General features: G+C 33.2%; 1 protein-coding gene across 9 annotated transcripts in view; it reads right to left on the bottom strand.

Annotated features, from left to right (window-relative positions):
* The window catches only part of DNM1L (dynamin 1 like), a 59241-nt gene that overhangs the window by 13829 nt on the left and 28753 nt on the right, over positions 1-16659 (bottom strand). For all 9 annotated transcript variants that reach the window (XM_081309612.1, XM_081309613.1, XM_081309616.1 and 6 more), the window contains 7 exons: positions 16096-16182; positions 14324-14486; positions 11581-11701; positions 9595-9726; positions 7747-7953; positions 696-816; positions 50-205 (listed from right to left, as the gene is read on the bottom strand). In XM_081309612.1, the coding sequence (XP_081165738.1) occupies positions 50-205; positions 696-816; positions 7747-7953; positions 9595-9726; positions 11581-11701; positions 14324-14486; positions 16096-16182 (987 nt within the window). The remainder of the gene's footprint in view (positions 1-49; positions 206-695; positions 817-7746; positions 7954-9594; positions 9727-11580; positions 11702-14323; positions 14487-16095; positions 16183-16659) is intronic.

Below are 16659 nucleotides of genomic sequence, written 5' to 3'. Positions count from 1 at the left end.
TGAAACCACCACTGCAAGTCCTAAAACCCATTACATTCCTCTCAATTACCTGTGTACTGTAATTGCTACAGTGCTGAATGATCCTTTGCATTTCCTCATGAACCAGTTCCACACAACGTAGGCTGGGCTCTTCTAAACGTTTGATTTGTCGTTTAACCAATAGCTCAAATGAAACCTCGGGCACAAACAAAGCAGGACGAGGACCCTAGAAAAATAGACCTCAGAGCTCTTATTATCATTACATATAATTTCTTTTCTTTTTTTTTAAGAGAGAGAGAGAGAAAGAGAGAATTTTAATATTTATTTTTTAGTTTTTGGCGGACACAACATCTTTGTTTGTATGTGGTGCTGAGGATCGAACCCGGGCCGCACGCATGCCAGGCGAGTGCACTACCACTTGAGCCACATCCTCAGCCCATCATTACATATAATTTCAATTCTTCCCAAAGATTAAAATAGAAATCACATCTTTGTTATTTTTCATAGAAAGTGCTTCTTAGAGCACTTGCAGAGCATGCCTAAAGCCCTGAGTTCAATTCCCAGCCCCCCCCCAAAATGCTTCTTAATTTCAAGTATGAGAGTAAAATAACAAACTGTTATTAAAAAATTAAATTAATTAAAAAATGGAATATATGGTTAACAATTGAAGCTTTAACTTGATTTTTTTTAAAAGTCTGAAAGTTAAACATACTCACAGTAGCATTTCTAATGGCAGTCAAAATGTCAATAGTGTTAAGGCCACCTAAAGGATCAACAGATTCTAAGGTTCGACCAAAAGTCTCATGGAAAATATAACAAATTCTAGCACCACCGCATCTGAAAGGCAATGAATATATGGTTTCTTGCATTACTATAAGGGAAAGAAGCTGTAAGTTAGAAGTCTTTGTATAAGCTTGAAGCTTGTCTAATTTTCTGAGAAAGCCTAATAAATAATTACATATCAGTTATTTACATGTGTTCTAAATTCAGAATCATTATTTATTAAAATATTAGTTTCTCTAATTTTTTTAAACAGGAGAAGGAGTCATTTCATGAATGGTATAAATATAGAAAATAACTGTTCTAAAACAAAACATAACTTAAAGATTGCTAAACAGCCTTTCTCTGTCCTAATTTTCTTCAGCAAGCTTATGAGCTCCATAAAGATAGGAAACAGTGTTTTCTGTTGATTCATAAAATCTAAAGTAGAGGTCAGTAAAGTCTTTCCTTAAAGGGCCAGAGAGTAAAAAATTTAGGCTTTTAGGGCATATAATCTGTTGCAACTACTCTACCCTACCATTATGTACAAAAGCAGCCATAGATATATAAACAAATGAGCATAGCTGTGTTCCAATAAAACTTGTGCACACTGAAATTTAAATTTCATGTAATTTTCAGATGTCATGAAATACTCTGAATTATTTTTCACTTTTACATTTAAAATTTTACATTTATTGTGAAAAATCATTCTTAACTGGTGGACTGCTGTCTGCCTACTACTTTGGACAGATTAAATCTTTTGATTACTAAGAATCTTATATTTCCTATCTTGTTTAATGACTAGAAACTCTGGAATTACCTTTTGTGTTTTTATTCAAGTCCACTCAAACTCTACAAATACCTTCATAATACTTCCCCAAATCATCTCTTCCTCTCTGTTTTCACCATCATTATTCAATATTTTTTAATAGTAATTCACATTAGAGGTACTAATCTAACATCATGCTAACCAAAAAAAGCCAAGCACAAAAGGATACTCTATGATTCTACTTACATGAAATGTCTAGAACAGGTAAATGCATAGAGACAGAAAGTAAATTCTCTAATTTAGAAGGGGAAAGGAAGGGGAGGAAAGTAAATAATTGCTTAATAGGTAGAGAGTTTCTCTGAAGATAATCGGGGAAACAGATACCAGTGATGGTTAATATGGCAAATACAATTAATGCCACTGAACTGTGCACTTAAAAATGGTTAAAATTACTAGTAATTGGTCTCTGCTTCCAACATTCTTCTTCTCCAAGTAATTTCCATAACGATCAAATTATCCTTCTAAAAGGGGTATTCTAAAATGTCCCCCAAAATGGAGCATCTATGTTCATCAAACTCTTCTCCAGTTCAAGAGTCAAATAGACCCCAACACAATAATTTTGGGTGACTTTAACACACTTCTCTCACCACTGGATAGATCTTCCAAACAAAAGCTGAATAAACAAACTATAGAACTCGATAATACAATCAATAACTTAGACTTAAGTGGCATATATAGAGTATTTCATATAATGAATGAATACACTTTCTTCTCAGCAGCACATGGATCCTTCTCTAAAACAGACCATATACTATGCCACAAAGCAAATATAAAAAAGTAGAGATACTACCCTGCATTCTATCAGATCATAATGGAATGAAATTAGAAATCAATGATAAAATAAGAAATAAAAGCTACTTCAACATCTGGAGACTAAATAATATGCTACTGAATGAACAAGGGTTTGCAAAAGACATCAAGAAGGAGATTAAAAAAATTTTAGAGGTTAATGAGAACACAGATACAACTTATAGAAATCTCTAGAACTCTATGAAGGCAGTTCTAAGAGGAAAGTTCATTGCATGAACTCATTCCTTAAAAGAAGAAAAAGTCAACAAATAAATGATTTAAGATTACATCTCAAAGCCCTAGAAAAAGAAGAACAAATCTATACCAAAAGCAGAAGACAGGAAATAATTAAAATCAGAGCTGAAATCAATGAAATTCAAACAAAAGAAACAACTGAAAAAATTGACAGAATAAAAAGTTGGTTCTTTGAAAAAAATAAATAAAATTGACAAATCCTCAGCCATGCTAACAAAGAGGAAAGAGAAAACTCAAGTTACTAACATACGGGATGAAAAAGGAAATATGACAGACACTACAGAAATACAGAAGATAATTAGAAATTATTTTGAAAACTTGTACTCCAATAAAATAGATAATATCGAAAGCATCAACAAATTTCTAGAGTCATATGATTTGCCCAAATTGAATCAGGATGATATACACATTTAAACAGATCAATTTCAAGCGACAAAATAGAAGACGCCATCAGAAGTCTACCAACCAAGAAAAGCCCAGGACTGGATGGACACACAACCGAGTTCTACAAGACCTATATAGAAGAACTAATACCAATAATCTTCAGTTTATTTCAGGAAATAGAAAAAGAGTCAGTACTTCTGAACTGTAATTTTATGAAGCCAATATCATCCTGATTCCAAAACCAGGCAAAGACACATTAAAAAAAGGAAACTTCAGACCAATATCTCTAATGAACATAAATGCAAAAATTCTGGCAAATCTAATACAAAAACATATTAAAAAGATAGTGCACCACGATCAAGCGGGATTCATCCCAAGAATACAAGGTTGGTTCAACATAAGGAAATCAATAAATGTAATTCATCATATCAATATGATCATATCAATAGACACAGAAAAAGCATTTGACAAAATACAGCACACCTTGATATTCAAAACACTAGAAAAATTAGGAATAACAAGAACATATCTCAACATAAAAGCTATCTATGCTAAGCCCCAGGCCAACATCATTCTAAATGGAGAAAAACTGAAGGCATTCCCTCTAAACACTGGAACAAGACAGGAATGTCCTCTTTCACCACTTCTATTTAACATAGTTCTTGAAACACTGGCCAGAGCAATCAGAGGAAAGAAATTAAAGGGATATACATAAGAAAATAAGAACTCAAATTAGCACTATTTGGTAATATGATTCTATACCTAGAAGACCCAAAAAGTTCCACCAGAAAACTTCTAGAATTAGTAAATGAATTCAGCAATGTAGCAGGATATAAAATCAACACCCATAAACCAAATGCATTTCTGTATATCAGTGACAAATTCTCAGAAAGGGAAACGAGGAAAACTATCCAATTTACAATAGCCTCGAAAAAAATAAAATACTTGGGAATCAACTAAAGAGGTGAAAGATCTGTATAATGAAAACTACAGAACCCTAAAGAGAAAAATCAAAGGACACCTTAGAAGATGGAAAGATCTACTTGCTCTTGAATAGGCAGAATTAGTATTATCAAAATGACCATACTACCTAAATCACTATACAGATTTAATGCAATTCTGATCAAAATCCCAATGACATTCCTAATAGAAATAGAATAAGCAATCATGAAATTCACCTGGAAAAATAAGAGACCTAGAAGAGCCAAAGCAATCCTCAGCAGGAAGAATGAAGCAGGTGGCATCACTATAACAGACCTTAAACTATACTACAATAGTAATAAGAACAGCATGGTATTGGCACCAAAATAGACTGGTAGACCAATGGTACAGAACAGAGAACACAGAGACTAACCCACAAAATTACAATTATATTAAGATGCCAAAAACATGCATTGGAGAAAAGATAGCCTCTTCAACAAATGGTGCTGGGAAAACTGGAAATCCATATGCAACAAAACAAAACTAAACCCCTATCTCTCACCATGCACAAAACTCAAAATGGATCAAGGACCTTGGAATAAAACCAGAGACCCTGTGTCTAATAGAAGAAAAAGTAGGCCCTAATCTCCATAATGTGGGATTAGGCCCCAACAACCTTAATAAGATTATTATAGTGCAAGAATTAAAATCAAGAATCAATAAATGGGATGAATTCAAACTAAAAAATTTCTTTTCAGCAAAAGAAACAATCAGTGAGGTGAATAGAAAGCCTACATCTTGGGAGCAAATCTTTACCCCTCACACATCAGATAGAACATTAATCTCTAGTGTATAAAAAGAACTCAAAAAGTTAAGCACCAAAAAAATGAATAAAATAACACAATCAATAAATGGGCCAAGGACCTGAACAGACACTTCTCAGAAGGCGATATATAATCAATCAGCAAATATATGAAAAAATGTTTGTCATTGCTAGGAATTAGAGAAATACAAATCAACTCTAAGATTTCACCTCATTCCAGTCAAACAACAATAAGTGTTGGTGAGGATGTGGGGGAAAAGGCACACTCATTCACTGCTGGTGGGACTGCAAATTGGTGCAGCCAATATGGAAAGCAGTATGGAGATTTCTTGGAAAACTGGGAATGGAACCACCATTGACCCAGCTATCCCTCTCCTCGGTCTATACCTGAATGACTTGAAAACAGCATACTACAGGGACACAGCCACATCAATTCACAATAGCTAAACTGTGGAACCAACCTAGATGCTCTCTTCAGTAGATGAATGGATTAAAAAAATGTGGCATATATACACAATGGTATATTACTCAGCAATAAAAGAATAAAATCATGGCATTTGCAGGTAACTGGATGGAGTTAGAGAAGATAATGCTAAGTTAGGCAATCCCAAAAAACCAAATGCCAAATGCTTTCTTTGATATAAGGAAGCTGGGATAGGGAGGGGGAACATGGGAGGAATAGACCAACTCTAGATAGGGCAGAGGGGTAGGAGGGGAAAGGAGGGGGCATGGGATTAGAAATAATGGTGGAATGTGATGGACATCATTATCCAAAATACATGTATGAAGACATAAATTGGTGTGAATATACTTTGTATACAACCAGGGATATGAAAAATTTGTACTCTATATGTATAATGAATTGTAGTGCATTCCACTGTCATATATAAATTTAAAAATTAATAAAAATAAAATAAAATGAGTTACTCCTGCTGGGCAAAGCAGCATATGCCTATAACCCTAGGAACTCAGGGAGCTGAGACAGAAGGATCACAAATTCAAAGCCAGCCTCAGTAAGTTAGCACAGCCTTAAGCAGCTGGGGCTGTGGTTCAGTGGTTGAGTGCCCCTGAGTTCAATCCCCTGTACCAAAAATAAAAAATAATAAAATGGGTTACTCCTCTGACCAAAAGCGTTTTATTTTTTTTAAGTAAGAAATCATCTATATCCTGAGCAAGATATTCAGGACTTCTTACAGTCTTATTCCTTTATACCTTTCTTGCCTTATCTATCATGTCCCATTAGTGTACATGCCATTCTCCAAATGCATCTTGTACTATTTTGCTATTCCCAAGACTAAAATGCCCTCCCAAATACCTCCCCAAGTTTTATTCAGAGCCCAACTCAGATGACTTATTAACCATGGGGCTCCCCCATCTCTGAAAGAAATGTAAATAGTCTCTCTTGAATGTCCCAAAGGTTTGAATATATAGACAAAGATAACTGATTCGTTAACACTTTACAAAACTGCCCTTATATATTACATGCACTTCTTTGCATATGTATTGTATTTAGCAATAAGAAACGTCTAAATAAAAATATACTTTTGCCACCTAATGAAGCCTTATATTACCTCTACCTACGTTACCCACTGAACTCCTAAGATACCCATTAGAGCAATCTTTTATTTCTCTCAATACACCAGGCATATAATAGCCATCAAAAATTAGTCTGTTAAATACCCTATCTTTTTATGAAGGTAAGTCATCTGAAACACCACCTAGGCCCACCTAAGTCACACAAAAGTATTCAAAACTACGCACACACAGAAATGAGGTATATATAATTGGTGAAATCTGAATAAGCTCTGAATTGTTTTAGTGTTCATTTTCTTATTACTGTACTAATCTTATGTAACATGTCAGTATTGGGGAAGGAGTGGAAAAGGGTAAATAGGAACTCCCTGTATATTTCTTTGCAACTTTCCATGAGTCTATAATTATCCCAAAATAAAAAGTATTTTTTAATGTGGGAGGGGTTGAGTGGGGGGACAGACAAGGCAAAAAAAATAATAATAATAAGGTGTAGGAAAATCGAGATTTTTACATATGGCTAATACTAAAACAGTAAAATATGCTAATAGTATATAGTATGTAATAAATGAGTTTGAGGGTATTACATGCTTTAATTCTACTCCGAGGAATTTATCCTCAGGATTTACTTGGATACATGCCCCTAAGACTAAGTGTAGCCTGCCACAACATCACTTATTCTTGTGTATACACTAGTCGCTCAGATTTTATTTTCTGAGATTTCAGTTCCATGTTCACCAACAATCCAAAAATATTAAACAGAAAATTCCAAAAACAAATGATACCTAAATTTTAAATTGTAAGCCATTCTAAATAGCATGATGAAATTTCATGCTGTCCCACTCTGTCCTACTTGGGATCTGAGTCATCTCTTTGTCAAGTATATCCTGCCCATCAGTTACCTGGTAGCCATCTCAGTCATTACTTAATAGTACTATGCAAGTTTTCAGACTGAAAACTCATCCTATCCTATTAAAAAGCTGTTCCATGTAGATTTAAAAGAAATTATCCCAAAGTAGCATGAATAGCATCTGATTTTTAAGTATGTGATACTCCATTTATGTTGCTTATAGATAGAAGAATGTCTAGGTCAGTGCCAAACGTAGCAGGAACTATCCCTGGTTGATAAAATTAAGGCAATTTTATTTTTATGTTTTATTTTTACTTATCTGCATTTTCTAATTTCTCATGCTGTATTTTTAAAGAAATAGACATTTAAGGTAATTAATTTTTAAATGCTTATCAAATAAAATATTTCTTTTAAAGAAAACCTTAAATTTTTACTATGCTTTCAATAGTTTATAAAATATTTACCATACATACCAGTCATCATTCTATCATTTCTCGAAAAAAATGATATTCCTGTTTCTTTTATAGGTAATAAATCACAATGAAATAGTCTTAAAGTCAATTTAGCAAAAGATAAAGTGGTCTTGCAATTCAGGTAACCAAATTTATACAAAAATTTCTTACTTACAGCTCTGAAGTTTCGATATATTTTGCAGTTCCTTCAATAGTGTTACAATATTCTGTGGCAAATTTGGTAATAAGCTGAAGTAAAGTAGCACTTTTATCATCCACAGGTTCACCATAGCTATTTAGAAGAGACTGATATTGAGCAGCTAGAACATTTATTCTTGTTTTCAACTCTGGTAAGCAATCTCTGATGTGATGCATCAGTAACCTAACAAAGATTAGAAAGGCAGGATTTTAATGTAAAATTATGTGTTCTGACACTGTAAACAGTCAAAATTTTTAAAATGCAAACAACATGGAAAACTTGTCAAACAATATATTTTTACGGTCTGGTATTAAGATATACACATTTCCTGACACTCAGTTCCTAAAAGCCTTGGAATCCAGAGTGTTAAGAGTGTCTTTTGTATATTAATGAGCTTACTTGTAGCTGGAAATCCCTAAAAAACTTCAGAATGGTGGCTGGTCAACAAAAAGAACAGGCATAATGAGAGGATTGGGACATTTAGCCACAATCTCCAGCCTCCAAGGAGAAAAGCAAGAACAAGAATGAAGGCCGAGTTGATCATCAATGGCCAGTAATATAATCGATGTCGTTGCAATGAAAACTCAAAAAGACAGTGTTCATAAAGTTAAACACATGGAAGTTCCTGGAGGGTTCTATGCCCAGAGAAGTCAAGGAAACTCTGTGCCCCTTTCTATATGTCTTGCCCTATTCCTCTCTTCCAAATGGCTGTTCATTTCTACCCTTTGTAATAACCTTTATAATAAAAGGGTAAAATGTTCCTGAATGTAACCTGCTCTAGCAAATTAAACCAAGAGGGGTTCCTGGGAACCCAGAATTACAGCCAGTCAGAAACACAGGCCTTAACCTCTGCTTGCAACTTGCATCTAAAGTGGAGAGGCAGACTTGTGAGAGTGAGCTCTCAACCTATCAGATTTCATGCTATCTCTAGATAAGTAGCATCAGAACTGAACTGAATGGAGACAGAGCAAACTACCAGAGAATTGCTTGCATGGTGTCTGGGGAGAAGTACATAAATCTTGTATCAGAAACATTCTCTGCTCTGTTGACTGAGAATAGGAAAAAACACTTTTGATTTCTCCCTTTATTACAAGAGCAGGAAATAAAGCAATCTTAAATTACAGGTAAACTACTTAGTCTAAAAAAACAATGACACAAACTGTTTTGGTCAATACTTTTGAAATCTGTCTTTGACTCATCAAATCGTGGCAATTATAAGAACTGAAAAACTGCAAATTAATTGAAATCACCATTTAGTCCAATTCTACATATATAATTTTGGTTTCATCAACTTATCTTAAGGATTTACAGAATGTAAATCTATCCTATTAAAATCTAAGTCCATCTGCCTTTAGTTTGGGGAACAAGACAAAAGTAAGAAAAATTAGGAAGTTCTTCTAGTTCCTACACCACTAGTGGGTATTCATAATTCAAAGTATACAACTTACATTATTTCTACTATGAATATAGGAATAGAAGAAATTCTAAATTAAAAATAGATCATTTGAAAATTATAAATTTTATTTCAGTTCCTGAAATCCAAAGTGGAAATAAAGTCATCTGCTATCTAGTTATAAACTCAAAACTAAATCAGCTGTCAAAAATTTCATAATTAAAACATTATAAAATTATTTTAAGTATTGTAGACAATGGGATGCTTTAATGTTAAGCACCATAGTAAAAAGACATGTACTTCATCAGCGCCTACTATAAAGTAACTGTATGGAACAGTAGTGAAAACATAAGGAACTAGTAAACAAGAACAGTCTCAGCTACCAGTCACCAAAACAAAAACATCTCATTTCCAAAAGGTAAAAATGTTACCTGTTTAGAGTCCTAGCAAGATACTTTGTTCCATTTCTATTGGCCAGAGATGGGTATTTCTTTTGAAGAAAAGCATATTCATCACGGATTGAATCAGTTACACTCTTCTTATTGTTAATATCTAGCTGGCTCCTACAGATAAAAAATAGAAAAACTGTCCAACTAAAATCAATTGTCATCCTCCCTCCCCTAAATGATGACAGAGATGATGAGATACTGATGGTACCAGGTATTGTTCCCTAATAACTAACATGGGTTGTTTTATTTAATTCTCACAATAATTCTGATAGGTATTATTATACTATTTTATAGCAAGGAACTGGGTAACCAAGGCCACACATTAAGTAGCACAGCCAAGATATGAACTATGTGACTTATAAATAATGAAGGCCTGAATAGTGTAAGCTCATTATACCATTAACTATACTCAAAAGCAATATTCTTTTTTATTTTTAAGGAGGACAACACATTTAGTTTTATTTCAATCAAATCACAACCCTTTCTTTTCCAGCTGCTGCTAAGTTCATCCACAATTTTCTATTACAGAGTCACTTTAAAAAGGTTTCCTGTGACAATAAAGCAAGCCTCTTTTTTTCAGAGAAACAGCCCCAAATTCTTCCTCAGAAATAAAAACTCAATTCCAGTAAATGGTAAATACATGAAGTTACATTAAACCAGACACTTCAAAGGACACCCAAGAAGTCTTCCAACCATTTATTACAAAGAATATAGACTTTTTAAAAAATCCCCACTGTCATGAAAAGCAGTATTCTTAAGTAACAATTATAGATGGGTGCAAAAATATGTGTACCTTAATCAACTATATTTCATCCATTGACAGGCTAATGGTTTCTACCAAAAATAATTAAGATGAAGAGCAATTATCTACAAATACAGAAAACAGCATTATAATACCTAGTTGCAAGAAACAGGAGATAGCTGGAATAGGAAGAAAAACAAAATGGGAGGAGGGGTGAGATGGAAGGACATATGAAGAGAAACAGACAATTGGAATGGCCCTTAGATACCACTTAGTAAAACATTCTTGTTTTTAAAAGGATTGAGACTCAAAGATGTTAAGCGTCATTTATTGTATCTAGTCTGTGTGAGAACTAGACTATAACCCAGGTCTCAAGATACTTTCAGTGTTTCCTACCATATAAGAGCTTCAGACTAAAAGAGACCATCATTTAAACCTAGCCTTTTTACTAGCCATGAGACTCTTGTAAATGTATAACCTGAGTTTTCAGTTATAAAATAGAACCAACACCTGCCTCACAGGATGTTGTGACAGTTCCAAAAGAAACCATTTGCAAACTGCTCACAGTAGTGTCTAAAACATAAATAGACAATAATATTTTCTTTTTCACAATTTTTAATACCAGCAATTTCTAATTAGGAGACCTTTAATAAAATTTCTCCAAGTCACATCTTGGCAATTATACAGCACCACTAATGGTATGGATTAAACCAAGCTATTTAAAGTCATACCACATTAAACTTTCTTTATTGAGTACAGATTAGCTAACTCTTCTTTTTCCCTAACCTCATGCTCCTCTCAAATGTAGCTTAAATGATAGACAAGAATTCTTAAGTCTAGTTATTATCATCCATATGTAACACTGCTTACTTCAAAAACATTTTCATTAGAAATGTCTATGAGAGGCTTTAGTAAATCTCTTTTTGTATCTTTAGGCAATGAATTCTTTAGTAATACCAACGTTATGGTAAAACAAGGGAAAAGGGTAGTATCACATTTCAGACTGATTTTAGAATCTTGGACTTGTGGGCTGGGAACGTGGCTCAAGTGGTAGCATGCTCGCCTGGCATGCGTGAGGCACTGGGTTCGATCCTCAACAACACATAAAAATAAAATAAAGATATTGTGTCCACCTAAAACTAAAAAATAAATATTAAAAAAAAAGAATCTTGGACTTGTTTTGAAACAAGAATACTGTAATCCTTATTCCATTCTTAATAGCTAACCTGTTAACTACTCCAATTATTCCAAGTTTGACCGGAATAACCCTTCCCATCAATACATCCATGGCATCAGTACCGGCATCCATGAGATCAAGTTTAGTGATCACAGCTAGGGTTCTGCGACCTGGTAAATGCAAAAAGCAAAAAAAGAAGAAGAAAATGACCCATTAAGTAAAGCCATCAATAAAAGAAAATCTTCAAATATAATCCCACCTAACATAAATTCTTTCATCTTTTTGAAAATATTTTTCCAACCTCTGCTTTAAAATACTTTTTAAGAAACAAATTTAAACATTCTGTAAAATTTTTACAAACACTTTCACATGCAATTTTTCATTAACTTTGGGACTAACCTTTTTCTAAGCCTTTTTAAAAATTTGTTTGGGCTGGGGTCGTGGCTCAATTGGTAGAGCGCTTGCCTAGCATGTGTGAGGCACTGGGTTCGATTCTCAGCACCACATATAAGTAAATAAATAAAGGTCAATCAACAACTAAAAAATTAAAATTAAAAAAATTTGTTTAAAATTTACTTTTTTTTGGTGAACAATATGGGTATTTGGTGTTGTATTGTTTTTTAGTGCTGGGAATCAAACCCAGGACTTCAGCATGCTACACAGATATTCTGCCACTAAGCCACATCCCCAGGACCCAGTTCTATTATTTTTGATAAGTGAAAACTGATGTGTCACAACTACCTCAAGATACAGCAGTTCTACTGTCTCCCAACATTTTCTTGTACTAAATAACCAAATGCATTTTCCATTTCTAGTTTGCCCTTTTTTAGAGTAGTATATAAATGGAGTCTGGTTTTCTTCATTTAGCATAATGCATTGGAGATATATACACGTTCTATCTGTCATGTATAATTCATCTCTTTTTATTGCCAAGCCATGTTCCACTGTGTAGATATACCATCATTTAGTTTCTCATCCCCTATTTGAGAATTATTTAAGTTGCTTCTAATTTTTGAAAACTGAAGAAAGCTGCTACACACATTAGTATACAAGTTTCTATATGAATACAGTTTCTCGTTTAACACAGGGCAATTGCTGATTTAACTTTGTAAGAAATTCCCACCATTCTCACCATCAATGTGTCAGAATTCCAGCTGCTCTGTGTAGTGTACAATTTTACATAAAACATTTTTCAATTACAAGCATTTTTCCATATTGCTCCAAATCAATAAAGTTCCCTTTTAATTTAACATTTTAACATCTTAATTTACCTATTGTTAGCCACATTAAGTTATTTCTAAATTTTTGATCCTACATACTGGTTTCAATTATTTTCTTACCATGTCTTACCAGATTAAGATTATTAGATCAAAAGTAGAATCATATTTAGGGCCTAGAGATATAGTTCAGTTGATAGAGTGCTTGCCTCACATGCACAAGGCCCTGGGTTCTATCCCCAGCACCACCAAAAAAAAAAAAAAAAAAAAAAAATGTATAAACATATTTATGGCTCAAGGGTCACTCAATCTTATTTTCATTTTTTTATCTTTTCTTGCTAGAATTTTTAAGTATGTGCTGTAGCACTGTCTTGCCCCCAGCTGTTACAGCTCAAGGGCCACTTTAAAAATAGAGTAAATACATATAAAATGCTTAACAGTTTACTTTAAATAATGTAAAATTTAAATAAGCTCTTTGGTATAGTTCATCATTTAATCCAACTGAAATAAACACATTAGCTACTCAAAGTAAAAAAGTTTCTTAAAAACATGAAATTTTTAAAAAATAATGTACTTGTTTATGGGAATTTTAACAATCTTAATACTAACATTTCCTACCAAATTGTTATTTGAAATTCTTATTCAAAGCCAGAAAAGAAAAATATGACACAGCCTTCAGGTCCTCCAAATATTTAAGTAAATAATAATAATAATTTCATTATAGAGCAATGCAAACATTTACTAGCAGTATCAACAATGACCACTCTCCAATAAGCTAGTCTTTTATATGGATTAAGTGATATCCCTACATCATTAGCCAATCATTAGTAACCTATGGTATGATCTAATCCTTGGAGCTACAAATGCTTCAGAATAGGATTTTACCTTTACTTTTAAGAATCCCCTGTGCCTTTAACATGTCCAAATGTTTTCTAACTCTAATTCTGCAGAACATAGATAACTTAATTATTTCCTGTATTATTGAGAATCAACAATAACTGTGAGAGTTATTCTTAAAAATCACTCAAGCAAAAACCTATATCATGTCATTTACACAAAACAAGAAACACTTTTTGCAATGCCATATTATTATGTTAAAATCACTAGGAAACTATTGCAAATACAGATGTTATGTCAAGTTTTTCTTTTTTTTTTTTTTTTGCCTAGCCTGTATACCAGCTTAATAACTATTTTCCATCAGCATTTTTTTGAAATTATAAGCAAAATAGGAAACCATTTTTTTTTAATCTGAGATAATTCCATTTAAAAATAAAAATTCTTTTCTTGGCAGGTACAGTGGCACATGCCTATAATCCTAGCAACTCAGGAGGCTGAGACAAAGGGATCACAAGTTTGAAGCCAGCCTCAGCAACTTAAGACCCGCTGCCCATCTCAAAATAAAAATAAAAAAGGGCTGGGGTGTTGCTCAGTGGTACAGTATCCCTAGGTTAAATCCCCAAAACGCACCCCCACCCCCGCAAAAAACAACAACAACAACAACAAAAAAAACTCTTTCTTGAGGAGATCTATCATGGTAAATCAAGCATCTCATTAAATATTAACATCTGTCCTTACCATCTGGATCTACCTCTCTTGAAATTTTAAGTGCCTCCGATGTTGCCATATCTGTATTAGCAGCAGTAACAGCAAGGATAATGGAATTGGGATTACTGATGAAACGAAGAATGAGCTCTCTGATTTGAAGCTCAATATCCTTAGGTTGATCACCTACAGGCACCTAAACCAAACAGAGATGAGCAAGGAACTAATAATAACAATAATAATAAAAACCAACTCAGTTTTTCTTCCTCACTTAATCCACAGAGCATAGGTTTTTCTCCATTTCCAAAGAGTTAAAATAAAGATATTAATAATATACTGTGCAGTTGCATCTATGAATTTGATAATATACAGAAGTCTCAAAATGTAAATCTTTCAAATATCAAAGTTTACTTTTACACAAATGTTTACTAAACACAAGCCTATGTTAAGGATTGATCAGTATTAACCGCCTAAAGACAAGTTCATTCATTAAGTCATCAAATGTTTATTGGCAGCCTATTATGATTTCAGGTACTCGTCTCAGTGAGATTCTTTTACAGTAATGAATTTTTAAAATACCAAAATTCCTGCTTATGTTTTAGTGATGCGAGGCAGATAATAAAGAAACATCTAAAGTATCTAGGTGTAGAACGGGCTATTGAAAAAACAAAGCAAAACAAAAAGGCTAGGGAATAATTTGAGAGACTTATGATTTTAAATTATTGACTTAAACTAGGCTATGTTTTTACATAAGAAAATTCATAGAAGATCTCACTGAGACCATGACATTTGAGAGCATGAAAAATTAAAGGCAATAAGGGAGAGGTAGTACATACAGAGAAGTGGAGGAAGAACATTCCAGGCTTAGTAAATAAGGGCAAGAGACTAGAGCAGAAGTTAGAAACTAAGAATGACAGGGAGATATCAAGTAGATATTTTAGCTCTCTGTAAGAACTTAGACTTTTACTCTCAGGGAAATGGAAAGCCACTAAAGAGACTCTGAGCCAAGAAATGATACGATCTAATTTTTACTTTAACAGAATGTTTGGTTGCTAAGTTAAGAACAGATAATAAAGAAGACATGTTACTTATTATTATTATACCAATCCAGGTGAGATGATAGTGGCCAGCTCAGGATAGTAGCTAAGAATCTGTAAGACATGACAGTTCTAGATATATTATAAAGATAAGAAGAACAAGAAGATTTGCTGACAAAAGTGAAATGAAGGATAAAAAAGTATCCTGGATAACAATAAACTTCATGGCTCAGCAATCTGTTGATAAGGAAGACAATAGAAAAATCAAATCTAATTGAAGGACAGATCAGGAATTTAGTATTTCAAGTCTGAAATGCCTATAGATATTTAAGTGTGTATGTTAAGAGGATAGCTGAATATCCAAGTCTAGAGATATGTAAATATCAAAATATAGAAATTTATATATTTTAAAGCCATTAAGATTTGATGAAAACAAGGAGGTAAGTCTACCTAGGGAAGACAAGAGTCCAAACACTAAGTTCTAGGGCACTCAACTGTTTAGACATTGGGGAGATGAGAAGAAACCTACAAAAGAGATTGGAAAAAAAGTGACCATTAATATTGTTGATAAAACAGTAGAGTGTGGTATCCTGGAAACCAAGTAAAGAAAGTGTTTCAAAGACAGAGCAGGCTATAACTATATAAATTGCTATAACAGATTAAGTTGATTGCAAAACGAAGCTCATTATTCTCATATGAGGTTACGTAAATACATTTATTCAAGTGAAAACATGACCAAATCCACCATGAATAACAACTATTCCTCACCTTGGTCATTCCTGGTAAATCCACAAGTGTCAAATTGACAACGTTTGGTGAAAAAATCTTAAGATGAATTGGTTCAGGGCTTACTCCCTAAAAATAAGTTTTAAAAATATTAAAATCACATTAAAATTTCAATGAAGTATGAAATGCTAAGGTAAATCTCATTTCAAGTAGATAAGACATTAGATACTTTTAAATATGAATTAAACCATGATCACTACAACTTTCCAACAATCAAAACAGTAAAAAACACAAGAAGGCAGTCAGTCAGTCATATAACAAATTATAATCCTACCTAACCCCATAACATTTACATAAACAATTTATATCACCTGCACTGTTTCTATTTCTTTCCTCTATTAAGTAATATATTCTGTCCATATATTACTTAAATGTCTAATAGACTTAGTATTGAACAAAAGAATAATTTATTCACTATCCAAATTCACTATTCAAATTTATGATGCTCTTGAGTTGAGATAGTAAGAAATAGATAAAAACTTACTTAGATTAAGTTGGCTCCTGATCCTTGAATATGAAATGACAAAAGTGTGTATACCAAGAGTT

Source organism: Spermophilus citellus, assembly GCF_964194105.1.
Source record: "Spermophilus citellus genome assembly, chromosome: 10".
NCBI classification, from domain to species: Eukaryota; Metazoa; Chordata; class Mammalia; order Rodentia; family Sciuridae; genus Spermophilus; species Spermophilus citellus.
Note: the sequence above shows the minus strand (reverse complement) of the source record. Positions and strands in the feature narration are given on the sequence as shown.